We start from the raw sequence: 15,079 nt of genomic DNA on the forward strand, positions 1-15,079 counted from the left end.
AATGTTCTTTGTTTTGGTATCATGCGTGAAACCTTACTTTTTCTCAGTCATGTTTACAAGATGTATTTTCATGCATTTTTGTTTTCTGTTTCTTCCCCCTGCTAACTGGCCTCTGGCATGGTTTTTTGTTCATCTCACCCGCGGGCTCTCCATCCTGACCCCGTGGCCTGTGACCTTTCCTCTTCATCCCTCCAATGGCTTGCTCTCCCCTGCCGGGAGCTGGGCTCTCTGGGGCTTGGGCCTTCCTTCCTCACCTGGTAGTTTGAGGATAGCCAGACCCCCCAAACAAGGCTTGAATAATTCTCCACCCGTGAAAGAATTCAAAGAAAGTTCTGCAGCCGATGCCTTCCGGTGCCGCAGCATCAGTGTGTCTGAACATGTGGTCCGCAGGTAGTGGGCTTTGTCGGGCGGGGGGCTCAGACCCTGGAGCTTGGCCCGTGAAGTGGCGCTGCCAGGCGGGAGCACCCGGGTGGCGGTGCATGGGGCTGCTTGCATGACCTCGTCGCCTGCCCATGCCCTCCCTGGCCAGTGCTGGAGGAGAGCCCGAGTGGCAGCCCTTGGGCCACAGGGGCCTGTGCTGCTGGGCCTAGCCCTCGGGCCATGGGAGCCTGGTGGAGAGGGGTGGAAAGGTTGCATTCTGTCACCAAGCCTCGTGCAACCTCTGCACGGCATCCACAGGGGCCAACCTGGGAGCCTGAAGCAGGGTGGCCACTGTGACATAGCTGGGTGTCCAGGGGCCATGCCTGGAGGCCAGGTGCCGTTGCAAATCAAAGCAGTGGCCACACATGTCAGAGGGGAATACACCCTGCAGGGTTTGACTTTTCTTCCATATTCTCTTAGTAGACTTTCTTCTTGAGCTTTTTTCCTAGAAAAGATCTGTTTTCTGTTGTAGCTGAAAGGGAATGGGGGCTTTTGTGTAGGGCAGTGGGCTGGGGGCCAGCCTGTGAGGGGCTGGGCAGAGGAGGCCTGGCCTCTCCGGGGACTCACTCAGCCTCATCACTTCTCCCTGTGTCTGGGTGCAGGTGTGGGCTCTTTGGGGTGGGCGTTGCGGGGGGGGTGTCCCTGCTTTGTGCTGACAGGCCAGGCTGCACTGTCTCCTCACCTGGAAGCCCCTTCAGGCCCTCAGTGTTCGGCAACTGGGAGACCCACCTCCTCACTGACACTTGGCTTGGGCTCCAGCCTCTGGGTGGCTTCTGCCAAGTGGGATTTGACTTGGAGAGGAGCCCGGGGTTGGATGGGAGTGTTCAGTGAGACTCCCCTCTCAATTCTTTTCCAACAGATTCCTTGTCGTGAACAAGACAGGCTAAAAGGGGCGTGGAATTTTTATCAGAATTAAACCTGCACGGGCCTCTCTTCTGGTCATTGGGTTGGGGCTGGGGTGGCCCTAGTGTGAGGGTAAAGAGCCTCACATGAAGCCCAGACTCTCCCTGTCCTCGCTGGGAGGTGGCCCTGTGGGCAGAATGCAATCTTTGTCTATGTGTCCTGTGGTCTCTGTGTCTCTGCATGACTACGCTGTTCTGCCACAAAGCCGTCACTTGACTCTCCTGTGCTTCGGTGAGGGGACGGCGTGTCTCTCCATCTCCCAAGCCTCTCCTTCGACAAGTGGGCCTGGGTCTCTCCCACGAGCCCCTGTCCTCACCCCACCCCCAAGGATGATGTGTCCACTCGGTTTGCCAAGCTGTGGCTCAGCTGGCCATGCGCCCTGGCGAGTCTTTCTGAGCGCGGCCCTCTCAGCACATGCATGCCTTGAGCTTTGGCCTTGGTGGTAGATGACTTGGCCCCTGACCGGCACCCTGACCTCACTGCCTCCTCCCTCCAGCAGGATCCAGACATCTCTCACAAGCGCCAGCTTAGGGTCTGCAGATGAGAACTCCATGGCGCAGGCTGACGACAACTTGAAAAATCTCCACCTGGAACTCACAGAAACATGTCTGGACATGATGGCCAGATATGTGTTCTCGAACTTCACAGCGGTTCCTAAGAGGTGTGAGTCGGGCTCCAGGGCTAGGGCAGGGCAGGAGGACAGGGCCTAGCTTTTCTTCTGGAACTGTACTTGGTCAAAACAGTGGCAGCAGGAGTGGCACATGGGGCTCCTTCCTGCGGGCCAGGCCAGGCAGCTCAGCACATCTGAGACTCCTGCTCCTCTGGGGACATGGGCCCACTGCATGCTGTGGTCATTGGTCCTGCAGAAGTCAAGATGCCCGTCCAAAGCCCCCACCAGGCCCGGTATTGACTGACACTCCTGTGCTTTCAGGTCTCCCGTGGGAGAGTTCCTCCTGGCCGGTGGCAGGACCAAAACCTGGCTGGTTGGGAACAAGCTTGTCACTGTGACAACAAGCGTGGGGACTGGGACCCGGTCGCTGCTGGGCCTGGACTCAGGAGAGCTGCAGGGTGGCCCAGAGTTGAGGTGATTGCACCTTTCCGCCCCCTGCCTGCCTGACCACAATGGTGGCTGTCCTGAGCCCAGGCCTGCATGGGACAGCACTGGCCTGTAACCCACAGAGTACCTCGGTCCCGCTCTGTGGGACCCTTTTGTCCTCAGCTCTGACCCCAACGTGCATGTGAGACAGACGAAGGAGGCGCCAGCCAAGCTGGAGTCTCAGGCTGGGCAGCAGGTGTGCCGTGGAGCCCGGGACCGGGTCCGCTCCATGTCCGGTGAGCCTCTGCCCAACCCTGTCTCCCCTCAGCTGCCTCTGTGAGCCCCAGTACTCAGGGAGGCCCCTGGGAACCCAAGGACAAGGTAGTTGGCTTTAGGTCAAGCCCAGTTCCTGAGTAACTGGACTGCTGTCTCTGAGCCCTCATCACGGTGGGGGGCAGCATGTACCTTCTGCACAGCTGTGCACATGGCCCGCTTTGCTGCTGGGGGCTTGTTCTCATGGCCAGTGTTTCTTATGAGCCGTCAGCAGTCCTAGTCCTCAGCCCAGCTCACCCTGGAGCTTTTCTCTGCCGCAGCTGAAATGAGCCATGGTCTGACTGAGGGCCAGGTGCTGGGACCCTGTCCTGCTGCCCTGGGTCCACCGAGGCTGACCACATGAGAGGGCCATGTCCAGGGAGGCCAAGCTGCCTCTGGGCACTGGCTTGGAGCTTGGCCAGCTCAGGCCCCAGGTGGAGCAACCAGGGCTGTGGTGGTGGCTTTTGCACTGGGTGAGTGGTGGTCACCAGCCCTCCTGCTGTTCTGCTCAGGGGGCCATGGCCTTCGCGTTGGTGCCTTGGACACTCCAGCCTCCCACTTCCCAGGCAGCCCCACTTCCCCAGGCTCCCAGACTACACCAGCCAGCAAGCCTGAGAAGGCCTCAGCCAGCACCCAGCTCCCGGCACAGAAGGAGAAAACTAACCTGGCAGCTTATGTACCCCTGCTGACCCAAGGCTGGGCGGAGATCTTGGTTCGGAGGCCTACAGGTACCTAGGGGATGGCCCTGCCCTCAGCCAGCCTGGGCCACTGTTAGTACATAGTGAGTGTGGGACAGCTACATAAAGGCTTTAGCCACACAGGAGTGAGTGGCAGGCAGACTGGGCCCCGGGAGCATTCAGAGGTGACTTTTGAGCCAAGTGAACGTGGGAGGGGAGACCCCGGTGGCTGAGTGGTGAGGGGGCCTGTGCTAGTCTGCTCGGGCCGCCAAACAAAGCACCTTAAACAATAGAAATGTGTTTCTTCCTGGTCCTGGAGCCTGGAAGTCCAGAATGAGGGTGTCAGCAGGGCTGGTTCCTCCTGAGGCCTCTCTCCTCGGCTTTTATATGGGTGTCTTCTCACTGTGTCCTCACATGGTTGTCCTGTGTCTTAATCCTCTTATAAGGACACCAGTCAGAGTGGATCAGGGCCCATCCCTGTGGCCTTATTTTACCTTAATCATCACTTTAAAGAATTATCTCCGAATACAGTCACATTCTGAGGTCCCTGAGGTTAGGACTCAACATGTGAATTTTGAGGGACACAGCCCATAACAGGGTGGATTTCAGGCAAAAGGGAGGACTTAAGCCAACGCCCAGAGCCTGGGAGGCCTCTTGGGTGCAATGTGGGGCAGGTGGTGGCCGAGTGGTGAGGAGAGGGATGGGATGCTGGGCCCAGTGGAGGCCTCAAGTGCCAGATTGTTGGGGAAAGGGAAGGAGAGGGCCCTGGTGTGTCAGGGAGTGGGCAAGGGGGAGGCAGGAGACTAGGGGAGAAGGCCTGGGGGCGGTGGGGAGGTGGATTGGGGCTAAGAGAGATGCTTGGGATGCAAGGATGCTCAGTGAGAAAGGTTAAGGCAACATGTGGTCCCCTGGGCCTTGGGAGGAAGGGTGGACAGAGCCCAGAAGCCTCCCTGGGCCTTGCCCAGGCCCGTCTTTGGGGAGGAGTCTGCAGCTTTGAGTTACCTTCATTGCTGCTCCACTGCCTCTGAGCCTGGCCAATTCTGGCCTGAGTGTGGGAGCTGACCTGGGGCAGCAGACACTGTGAGCTGAGGTCCACTTGGCACTGAGGTGGGTGCTGCTGGTGCTGCCCCAACCTCAGGGTGTGGAGGGCCTGGAGGTGGGACCATCAGGGCAAAGCCAGGGGCCTACCTTGCCTGGTTCCCCCATTGTTTCTCCCTGGTTGAGCACAAGATTCCCTGTAGGCCCCGGGAGGCATCCTGTAGGCCCTGGGCGTGTGCCTTAGAGGACGGTGCAGCAGGGGCTGCTGGGTGGGCCGGGAGGGGGTGGCTGTTTGGTGGCGGTAGGCCTGAGCCCTGAGGAGTGTTGGCTGCCCCTCCCCAGGGAACACCAGCTGGCTCATGAGCCTAGAGAACCCACTCAGCCCTTTCTCCTCGGACATCAACAACATGCCCCTGCAGGAGCTGTCCAACGCCCTCATGGCCGCTGAGCGCTTCAAGGAGCGCCGTGACACGGCCCTGTACAAGTCGCTGTCAGTTCCCGCAGCTGGCTCAGCCAAGCCTCCCCCACCCCCACGTTCTAACACAGGTGAGCGCTGGCCCCGCTCCCACTTGGCGCCCACCTGTCTGATGGTGGATGTGCCCAGTGTGGGGTCTCTGAGCCTGCCTTGGTGGTACCAGCCTCGGGTGTGGGGAGGAAGCTGGCCATGGAGGAACGCCGGCGCACCAGACCCTGACACTTGAGAGCAGGGCCTGCTCCTGCGAGAAGTGGAGGGCTCTTTCCTTCAGACCCAGTTTGGTGAAGCAGCAGACTCAAAGCTCCTCTCAGCTGACCCCACTCCCAGGGTGGGCATGGGCCCACCTTGGCGAGGACCCTCTGGGAAGCGGCCACACTTCCGCTTGGGTTTGGGTTTGGATGCGCCGAGCACCCCTGAGCCTGCCTGCGCACTCGGGCCCCTGCCCGGCTGGGCTGATGCTGTCCTTCCAGGCTCCCCTTGCCCCTCGGTCTTCCTTATGGCCCCAGATGTCACTTAGAGGCCAAGGACCTCTGTTTGTGAGGAGGGATGTACTCCTTTCCCCAAACATCCACTCAGGCAGCTTGTAGAGCCGGGATCCTGTGTGTGCCACGCCTGCTCCGCTGGCCGGTCGCTGGCCTTCCCCTCTCTCTCTCCAGGCTCGGTCTGTGCAGGACTAGTGGTGCCTGTCCTCTCTGCTCGACCTGTGCATAGTCCCTCCTTCTGCTGATTGGCCGCTCATGGTTTCCCTTGCAGTGGCCTCTTTCTCCTCCCTGTACCAGTCCAGTTGCCAAGGAAAGCTGCACAGGAGCATTTCCTGGGCAGGTATTCGTGCATCTCTTTAAGGAAAGCGGTGTTTGCTGCAGGGCGCCGCTCTGCCTCGTAGATGCTGTTTCATCGTCCCTCATCCGATCATCCCTCCATGGTCCCGTCTGAGCCTGTCATCGCCCTCTGGGAGCAGGGCCCCGACTCGCATGAGGATGTCTGTGCAGAATGCCTTTGCTTTGCCAGCGGGAACCCCCTCTGCCTTGCGCCCTGTGGCTGAGCTCTGTTCCAGGCCACATGGGCCCTCGCAGCCACTTCTTCAGACAATCAGGCAGCTGAACCGCAGAGGCCAGCAGAGGGTAGCTTTTTGGGGCAAGCCTGGCCCTGGGGCTCAGCCAAGCTCACTCTGCCCTCGCCCCTGGTGGTCTGATCGGCTTTTATCAACCCACAGTTGGGTTGTGTCTGCTTTCATCACCGGCTGGCCGAGGGCCCTGCTGACCAGCTTCCAGCCTATTAACACCAGGGCCCGGGCCAGCAGCGTGTGGCCTGCGTGGCACTGCAGCCTACCGGGGCCTCTTGCGGCAGGAGCCAGTTAGGAACGAGCAGCCTGCAGAGGGGTTCTCTTGGCATCTAACAGACTGTGTGTGTGCGGGGCTGTGTGCGGTGACCGTGGGCTGTGCTAACCCTCGGTTGCGTTCTGTCACCCTGGCCCTTGCCCTGGCGCTGACACAGGAAACGCTGCTTTGGGGCATCATGCCCTCTCCTTAGCGCACCCAGCTCCATGTCGGCTTGGACTGGGAAGTGAACCTCCGCTCCCCAGATGGGCTCCTGGGCCCATGTTGCACACAGGGCTTCTGCTGCAGTCCTTTCCTTGGAGCCAGTCAGGGAGAAGCTCTGGCTTTTCCCCAGTTCTTGAGGGCTGGTCTAGGCGTGACTCTGCTCCTGAGCTGAGGCCCTGTCTCTGGTGGGGGTCCCTTCAGCACGGGGGGTCTGGCCTGCCCTTGCCCCTCTGCCTTGCTGGAGGAGCGGAGGCAGCTTCTGTGGGCACTGGGATGGGCAGCCAGATGTCCCCCTCGTCCTGGCTCCTGGGAGCCCATGTAGGAGACACCCTATGTCTGGGCTCACACCAGGCCCCTCAGCTGGCTTGATGGGAGTGGGCGGTTCAGAGCCACAGACAAGGAGAGCCTAGATGAGGCCCCGCTGGGGGCCACAGTGCCCTCTTGGGGAAAGCTGCTACCCTTGAGGCCACATGAGTTCCTGGGGGCCAGGTTGGCGCCCAGTAGCACTGTCTGTCCTTCCAGACTCTGCGGTAGTTCTGGAGGAGGGAAGTCCAGGTGAGGCTAATTTGCCAGTGGAGCCCCCCGAGTTGGAAGACTTCGAGTCCGCAATAGGCACAGATGGGCGCTATCACCGCGCTGAAGCTTTCAGCAGGGTGAGTGCAGCTGAGGGCCAGAGACAGCCTGAGGGTCCCTGTGGGTGCTCACCGTGCAGACCTCCAGGGCCATGCTGGGCTCTGGATTTCCACTCCAGCTCCTGGGAGGGGAGGAGGGGTGAGGGCAGGGTTTAGGGTCTCCACTCCAGGCTTTGTGGCACATCACTGATTTGTTCTGAACTTCAGAAAGTCTTTTGCCACGATAACCCCCACAGACCTCCCCAAAAATGAGTGGGTATGCTTCCAAGTCCATCTTGTTTATGCGATCTCCTAGTGGTCCATCAGGGGTATAACTCCTCATTGCTAGTATCCTTTGGTTTGTGGGGGTCTTGGCTCTTCTGCTTAGTGTAGGGCGCAGACAGGTGCTTTAGAAGGACAGGCCAGGGGAGACCATCAGCTTGGTGCTAGGCGGCTCTGTGGCCCTGGGATGGAGGACAGGTGGGGTCCCATTGGCTCCAGATAAACCTCAGGTGGGCTCAGTGCGCCTCTTGATGAAGGTTTACTTTGGGTATATTTTTTTCAGTCGTCTTCCACCTCTAGCCAGGAGGAGAAGTCTTTCCACGCAGAGGAGTTGGCTGCTGGGGGGATCCCCATCGAGCGGGCTGTCTCTTCTGAGGGGTCCCGGCCTTCTGTGGACCTTGCTTTCCAGCCCTCGCAGCCCCTGAGCAAGTCTAGCTCATCACCTGAACTGCAGACCTTACAGGACATTCTTGGGGACCCTGGGGACAAGGCTGATGTTGGCCGGCTGAGCCCTGAGGCCAAGGCCCGGTCACAGTCAGGGATCTTGGATGGGGAAGGTGCTTCCTGGTCGGCCCAGGGCGAAGAGAGCCAGAGCCGGGGCCGGGGCCCCGCCCAGCCCGAGGGTCCCTTGCCTTCCAGCTGTCCTCGCTCCCCCAGTGGCCTGCGGCCTCGAGGCTACACCATCTCTGATTCGGCGCCGTCACGCAGGGGCAAGAGAGTGGAGAGGGACGCCTTCAAGAGCAGAGCTGGGACCTCCAACACTGAGAAGGTGCCTGGCATCAACCCCAGGTGAGCCTCGCCCTCCTAGGCAGGAGTGCTGGGATGTTCCCTGTGGGGACGTGGTGCTTGAGGGTCCCGGGCGGAGCAGGCTGGGGTACAGGTCCCTGTGTTCTCTGCCCCATGGCTGGTTGGAGCCACAGGAGAGGGTAGTTGCTTTGGTGATGGGGCTCAGGCCTTGCTGCTCTTCACATGGGCTGTGACTATACTGGCTGTGACCTTGACCCAGGCCTGTAGCCCCAAACCCAACCCGCACCATCTCTCTTCTCTTGCAGCTTTGTGTTTCTGCAGCTCTACCATTCACCGTTCTTTGGTGATGAGTCCAACAAGCCAATCCTTTTGCCCAATGAGGTAGGCAGGCCTTCCCTCCCCAACAGGGTCCCCCTGGAACCTGGGTGGGGCTGCACAATGGGGTGTCCTGGTGCTGGGCAGTGGTGACCATGGCTGAGGCTTGCAGAGGGCTGCAGCCTCAGGTCCCTGCGGCAGCCTGTACTATCTGCCTGGGTGAGGAGAGACCTCCCCTGGACAGCATCTGGCTGGGCGGGGCTGGTGGCAGGAGACCACCTCTGCTGTGGACTCAGGCAGGGCTCTGTGGATACAGTCTTTCGAGCGGTCAGTGCAGCTCCTTGACCAGATCCCATCATACGACACACACAAGATCGCCGTCCTGTATGTGGGAGAAGGCCAGGTGAGGCTGCTGGGCTGGTAGGGGCTGGTCTGGGTGCCAGGGCAGAGCTGGGTGGCTTCCCTGCCTCGGTAGGGGGTGGGGGTCTGGGCCCTCATTCCCCCCACCCCAGTCACCACATGAACCACTAGAGCATCAGGTGCCCGTTGAGCTCCATGCTGGGGACCCAGGAGTGAGAATGACAGGTCAGTGTGCAAGCACAAGGTGCACAGGGTGCTGAGGATGCAGAGGAGGAGGTGGCAGGTCTCAGGAGCCTGTGCAGGTGTGAACAGCATGCTGTTTGTGTTGCTGATTCAAAGGAGGTGACACTGAGCAGAGATGTGGGGGAAGTGAGGGAGGTGAGTGTGGGCACAGGTGTGGGGGAGCATCGTTTGCAGGCACAGGAGCAGAGGCCCCAGGGTGGGTGCCTCTTGTGTGTTCCGGGGCCAGTGCAGAGGGAGGACTGGGCAGAGGATGGGAGGTGGGGGTGGGAAGTAATGATGGGGGAGCTTTCGTGGGCAGCCTTGTGGATCCTTGATGGTTCCCAGTGAAGTGGGAGGGCCTCGGGTGGTTCTGAGCGAAAGGTTTGAATGGGCTTTACCTAAGTATCAAAAGGATGCAGGCTGCTGTGCGGAAAGCTGGTGGAGGCTGAGCGGTGGTCCAAGTGAGTAGGCAGGCTGGAGGAGTAGGGGTGTGGGGGTGCTGAGGGTTTTGGGTGTGTTTTGATGATTGCACTGGACCAGTTTAGTGGCATACTGGTTACAAGAGAACAGGGAAGCCGGTGTGACACACCTGGGCAACGGCTGGAATGAAGCTGCCTTGCACAGGATCAGGTCAACAGCAGAAGCAGGGCTCTCTGCTGAGCCACACGAGTCACCCCCACCCCCTGGCACCCCAGCAGCAACAAGCCTGCGGGCCCTGAGAATGCCGCCAGGGAGGGGCAGGGTGTGTGGATGGGGGCAGCCCAGGAGCAGGTGCCACCCACTGTGCTCCTGTTTCCCTGCAGAGTAACAGTGAGCTCGCCATCCTGTCCAACGAGCATGGCTCCTACAGGTACACGGAGTTCCTGACGGGTCTGGGCAAGCTCATCGAGCTCAAGGACTGCCAGCCGGATAAGGTGTACCTGGGTGGCCTGGACGTGTGCGGCGAGGACGGCCAGTTCACCTACTGCTGGCATGACGACATCATGCAAGGTGTGTGCCCTCCCCACTCCTCCTGTGGGCCCAGCTCAGGGGGCAGCCAGAGGTCACCAACCTGGGCATTGAGGCAGTGATCGATCGGGCTGGCAGCTCTGCTTCTGAGAGCCCTGCCCTTGGTGGGAGGAGCCAAGTGCCGCTGGCTGGGCACCTGAGGAAGCGGTTCCCATTGGCCCTCAGTCACCTCTGGAGAAACCTAGGCACCCCTGGCGAGCGGCACAGAGGGCCCTGCCCACCCCAGCCTGAGAAGCCCTTGCCAGTGCCCTGTCTGGGTCTCACTCAGCCCAGCCCTGTCCCATCCCCAGCTGTCTTCCACATCGCCACCCTGATGCCCACCAAGGATGTGGACAAGCACCGCTGTGACAAGAAGCGCCACTTAGGCAATGACTTTGTGTCCATTGTCTACAATGACTCTGGCGAGGACTTCAAGCTGGGCACCATCAAAGTGAGCGAGGGGCCCTCAGGGCGGGCAGGCGTGTATCCTGGCTCTTGAGCACCCTGGCTGGGTCTGCATCTCCATGGGGAAGTGCCTATCGGGGCCTGTTGAGTGGAGGCAGTGAGCTCCACTGGGTTAGCGTTGGTGACACGTGGGCGCACAGCTTGCTCCAGTGGACCCACTGCCAGTGGGTCCCCCCCAGCCTGTGTCCTTCTCTGTAATGAGGACAACGGCAGCCCTGTGGGTTTCTTCAAGGAGCCTGTGTGCCTGCTGCTGCGGGTCTTGTGAGGAGGAACTGAATTAATGTGCATGTGCATCTAGCAGGGTCTGTGGCACGTGGTGGGTGCTCAACATCTGAGCACCACATTCTGAGCTCTGCTCCCCTGTGGCTTCCCTGTGTCCTCGCACAGAGGTTGGGGTAGGCTCGGTATCACCCCGTCCTCCAGGAAGACGCTGGGGCTCAAGATCCCATGGGGAGGAGGCAGACTCAAGTCCAGGTGGCTTGTCACAGGGCGAGTGGCCATGGGAAAGCCATAAGGCTGAACAAGTGGTGTCTGGTGCAGCCCAGGCCCTGAGGTTCTGCCCTCAGAGGCCTTTGGGTTTATTTTAAATGTAACAGGCAGCCTTAAAGGAAGTCATTGAACACAGACTCCTGGCGCTTGGGGCAGAGAATTGGGGAGAGGGCAGGAGCGCCTGTGGGGCGGCCGGCATGGGTCTCCGTGCTGCAGAGCTGGAGGTGGTGTGTGGCTGGTAGGAAACCCAGGAGGGGCCTGAGGCATGGGTGCTGATGGCACCCTGGGGGGTGGTGCTCGGGCATGGGGGTTCCTGAGCTGAGGGCTGGATATCCCAGGAGCTTTGGGCAGCATGGAGGGGTTGGGGGGTGCTGTGTGCCTGTTTGGCACATTCAGGGATTGGGATCAGGTATGGAATACGCTGGGTCACAGGTGAGGCAGGAGGGGGGTGATAGGGTGGCAGGCTTGGTCCCGAGGCTGGTTTAGGAGGGAGTGTGGGTGTACAGCTCGGTGGCTACACGTGCAAGGCTGGGCCACTTGCTGAGTTAGCAAGTGTCTAACCAGTGAGCCCACTGTCCTCTTGGGCTAAGTATGGGGGTAGCAGAAAGTGGCCATGGGTGCCAGGGTGACCCCTGTTCTTGTCCCAACAGGGCCAGTTCAACTTTGTCCACGTGATTATCACTCCCCTGGACTATGAGTGTAACCTGGTGTCACTGCAGTGCCGGAAAGGTGAGGCCCGGGGCTGGGTGGGGAAGCACCCGGGGCCCTGAGCCCCACGTGAGCACTGTGTCTCCCTAGACATGGAGGGCCTTGTGGACACCAGTGTGGCCAAGATTGTGTCTGATAGAAATCTGCCTTTCGTGGCCCGCCAGATGGCCCTGCACGCAAATGTGAGCATACTTGGCACCTGGGGGTGGGTGGGTTGGGCCCACAGGTGCCACCCGTGCATGACTCACTGCCCCACCCTCCCCACCCCAGATGGCCTCACAGGTGCACCACAGCCGCTCCAACCCCACCGACATCTACCCCTCCAAGTGGATTGCCAGGCTTCGCCACATCAAGCGGCTCCGCCACCGGGTAGGGAGGCTTGGCTGAGGGCATGATGTGCACCGGATTGGGGGGGGGGGACCCGGCAGAGACATGATGGCTGAACAGATGCCGGTGGGTGTGCATGCAACCCCTCCTGGGCTTGCTGCCAAAGCTCCCTATCCCTCAGATCCGTGAGGAAGCTCACTACTCCAACGCCAGCCTGCCCCTGATCCAGATGCACCCTCAGGGTCACACCAAGGCCCCGGCTCAGGCCCCGGCTGAGCCCACACCCACCTATGAGACAGGCCAGCGGAAGCGCCTCATCTCCTCTGTGGACGACTTCACTGAGTTTGTGTGAGGCTATGCGTGAGCAGCTGCCCAGCCCCACTGGGGTCTCCCAGATGCTGAGTATGTGCCCAGGCTCCTGTCACCTGAGCAGCCGTGCTGCTGGACCCTCTCTGCTCCCAGGAGGCGCTGGGAGGTATTTATTTGCGCAAATAAAGTGCCACTGTTCCTAGGCCTGTGCGCTTGGACAGACAGACGGGAGCGGTCAAGTCAGCCAACTCATTTATTTGACTTCGTCTGTTGGGGGACAGGGCGGGATTAAGGCTTTAGCTTTGGCCATGCCCACTGGACAAGGGCAGTGGCCTCTCTGGCTGCTGGTGGGGCCTCACCCTCAGGAAAGCCTCACGTGTCACCATGTGGGTTCTCACACATGCACTGTCACACTCACCTCTCCTGGCCCGAGAGCCAGCTCCCGGGGGGAGGTCTTTCCCCCTACCTACCCTGGGGTCCTGTGCCATGCACGGGCCCTGCCCCTCCCCCAGACCTGACACCAGCAGGCCTAGGCCTTCCTTCTCCCTGCCCCACCTTGGGCAGGGCAGGAAAATAAGGCCACAGTGGTGATGGTGCCCATCCAACAGCCCCACCTGCCCAAGGCCAGACTTGGTTCCAAGAAGCAGCTGTTGCTTCCCCAGCCATAAAGGCAGGTGTCTGGGGAAGAAGGCCAGCTCTGCAGTCCCAGCTCCCCCTCGCTGTGGGTGACAGTGGGTGCAGGTTGGTTCAGCCACCAAGCCCCTTGACCCTACTGAAAAAAAGCGACGTACAAAAATATATACATTTTAACCCCACATAAATTACTGACAATAGACACACAGCGGTGGCTGGAAGTGAGTGCACTCAGCAAGGGGGCAGGAGGTAATAATTTAGGGGGAGGATAACAGGAAGTGCAGATTCCCTCCCCACAGCCTGGATCCTTAGCAAGGGGAGATAGATGTCTGCCCAGAAGGTGGGGCCGGGCACAGCCCGCTGTACCTGAGGACTTGGGAAATAAATTAGCATCTCAGAGGCTGGGCACTCAGTCCAATACTGCTGTGTCCTCCCACAGGGAACTGAGGAGGGGACCCTGGGTCCTGGCTGGCCACGTGGCCTCTTTAAAGTGCTGAAGCCCACAGAGAGACAGACAAGTGCTGTCCATTCTCTGAGGGACCTGTGTGCAGCTGTTCTGCCTGGCCCGAAACCTGGAGGGTGGCAGAAGATAATAATACTAAGCGGCGTCTGCTCTGGCTCTGAGGGGCCGGAGTAAAGTCACAGGCCCACCCCAGGGAAGAGGCATGAGCCCAGATGCCCAGAGGCTAAGTGCTGCTGGGGTGGATCTTGTTCTTTGCCCGCAGGGACACCCTGCTGGGGCCTGTAGTCAGGCCAACCCCTCGACTGGCCCGGGCCAGGCGGCTGGGCAGGGCTGGCCGCAGGCCTGGGAGGGGGCAGGTGGGAGTGGAAGCTGGGGGCCCACTGTTCCTGAGGCCACGCAGGCTCTGCAGCCGCTGTTCCAGCTGGTAGACGTCCTCCGTGGCCTGGTTGAGTCGGTCGAACTGGGCCAGCAAGGCCTCAAACACAGCTTGGAGGCGGGAGGGCTCAGGCTCTGGCTCCCCTCGGGGCCCTGGCCGGCCCAGGCCCGTGATCACGCTCAGCCCGTCCAGCTGGCTGGAGGAGGTGGAGGGGCGAGAAGCATCGGAGCCCCCACTGTGTGGGGGCATGTCCGGAGAAGACTTGGAGCCCCTAGATGAGCGGGAGGGTAATGGCTCCATCCCTTCAAAGCGGACTTTGTGGCGGAACTGGGGGCGGCACAGGGGCTCGGTCAGTCCGGCTGCGCCCTGGGCTCAGCTGGGCCCAGGGTGCATCCCTCTCCCCCCCACTGGGCCGTACCCACCTCCTTAACCTTGCTGAAGCCCATCCAGAGGCGCAGCCTGCGCAGGAACAGTTCCACCATCTCGTAGTCCTGCGGCTCCCAGGCTGGGCGGTAGAGCTCCCCCCGCAGAGCGTGGTACCGCCACCGCAGAAGGACTGCCCCCAGCCTCAGGGCACCCCACAGCCGCAGGGCCCAGAGCCCGGTGCACAACACGGGGGACAGGCGCCAGGACTCGGCAGGGCACAGGGCGGGACTCCCAGCACCTGGGCACAGCACCAAGAGGGCCCGAGCTGCGCTCCGAAGGGAGTCCACACAGGAGGAGACCAACTGCAGGAAGACGGCAAGAGTGAGGGGCTGGCACAGGCTAAGCCACCCTCTCCCACAGCCCCACAGAACACCTACCAGAACAGCCAACTGGGCGTAGGCCACGGCAAGCACCACCAGGCCCAAGGCTGCCCCCGCGAGCTCTGGCAGGGCGCGGCACAGTGTCTTGCCAAAAACCGACCACTGGCGCACAAAGCGCAGCTGCTGGGCGGCCTGTAGACAAGTGGCATCAGCTGACCAACCTGCTAACGCCAGCTGCCCTGCCCCGCCCCACCAAACCAGCCCTCACCTTGACTAAAAGCAGGAAGAGCAGTGAGGCCGCCAGGCCGCGGGCCACGGCGCTCAGCTGTGCCACCTGTTCGAAGCTGGTGAAGCGACGAGGGCGGCGGCGCAGGAAGCGGGTCCACTGGCGGTCGGCGGCGCCCAACTGGGCCAGGCGCACCAGCGCAGCGGCTGCCGTCAGCGCCACCAGCAGCCACCGTGCCCAGGTCCCAGGCCGCGCCGCACGCCCGCGCCCCTCCCGGCGCCAGGCACGTACCTCGGCCCCCGAGAAATACACCGCGAACAGCAGCAGGCTCACCTGCACGGCGGGGTGGGGAGCGGGTCAGGGCCAGGCTGGGTGGGCGTGGCCAGTGCTGGGCTGAGTGGGCAGGCGGGG

The 15,079-nt window shown here is 61.2% G+C and overlaps 2 protein-coding genes across 10 annotated transcripts in view; one reads left to right on the plus strand and one right to left on the minus strand.

Annotated features, from left to right (window-relative positions):
* The window catches only part of TSC2 (TSC complex subunit 2), a 36,879-nt gene extending 24,453 nt beyond the window's left edge, over positions 1–12,426 (plus strand). For 2 of the 9 annotated variants that reach the window (XM_031447589.2, XM_064478335.1), the window contains 17 exons: positions 262–390; positions 1,820–1,984; positions 2,255–2,407; positions 2,543–2,655; positions 3,184–3,399; positions 4,729–4,932; positions 5,615–5,683; positions 6,925–7,055; positions 7,579–8,084; positions 8,348–8,423; positions 8,674–8,760; positions 9,743–9,929; positions 10,238–10,377; positions 11,531–11,609; positions 11,679–11,770; positions 11,859–11,957; positions 12,097–12,426. In XM_031447589.2, the coding sequence (XP_031303449.2) occupies positions 262–390; positions 1,820–1,984; positions 2,255–2,407; positions 2,543–2,655; positions 3,184–3,399; positions 4,729–4,932; positions 5,615–5,683; positions 6,925–7,055; positions 7,579–8,084; positions 8,348–8,423; positions 8,674–8,760; positions 9,743–9,929; positions 10,238–10,377; positions 11,531–11,609; positions 11,679–11,770; positions 11,859–11,957; positions 12,097–12,267 (2,617 nt within the window). In that variant the 3' untranslated portion in view covers positions 12,268–12,426. The remainder of the gene's footprint in view (positions 1–261; positions 391–1,819; positions 1,985–2,254; positions 2,408–2,542; positions 2,656–3,183; positions 3,400–4,728; positions 4,933–5,614; positions 5,684–6,924; positions 7,056–7,578; positions 8,085–8,347; positions 8,424–8,673; positions 8,761–9,742; positions 9,930–10,237; positions 10,378–11,530; positions 11,610–11,678; positions 11,771–11,858; positions 11,958–12,096) is intronic. The other 7 variants (XM_064478330.1, XM_064478331.1, XM_064478332.1 and 4 more) reach the window with 7 other exon arrangements.
* A 33-nt stretch (positions 12,427–12,459) lies between these two features.
* The window catches only part of PKD1 (polycystin 1, transient receptor potential channel interacting), a 43,555-nt gene continuing 40,935 nt past the window's right edge, over positions 12,460–15,079 (minus strand). The window contains exons 43-46 of the mRNA XM_031447586.2: positions 14,711–15,001; positions 14,500–14,634; positions 14,119–14,424; positions 12,460–14,023 (exon numbers count right to left, since the gene is read on the minus strand). Coding sequence (XP_031303446.2) covers positions 13,544–14,023; positions 14,119–14,424; positions 14,500–14,634; positions 14,711–15,001 — 1,212 coding nt within the window. The 3' untranslated portion in view covers positions 12,460–13,543. The remainder of the gene's footprint in view (positions 14,024–14,118; positions 14,425–14,499; positions 14,635–14,710; positions 15,002–15,079) is intronic.

Source organism: Camelus dromedarius, chromosome 24 (genome assembly GCF_036321535.1).
Source record: "Camelus dromedarius isolate mCamDro1 chromosome 24, mCamDro1.pat, whole genome shotgun sequence".
Classification (NCBI taxonomy): Eukaryota; Metazoa; Chordata; class Mammalia; order Artiodactyla; family Camelidae; genus Camelus; species Camelus dromedarius.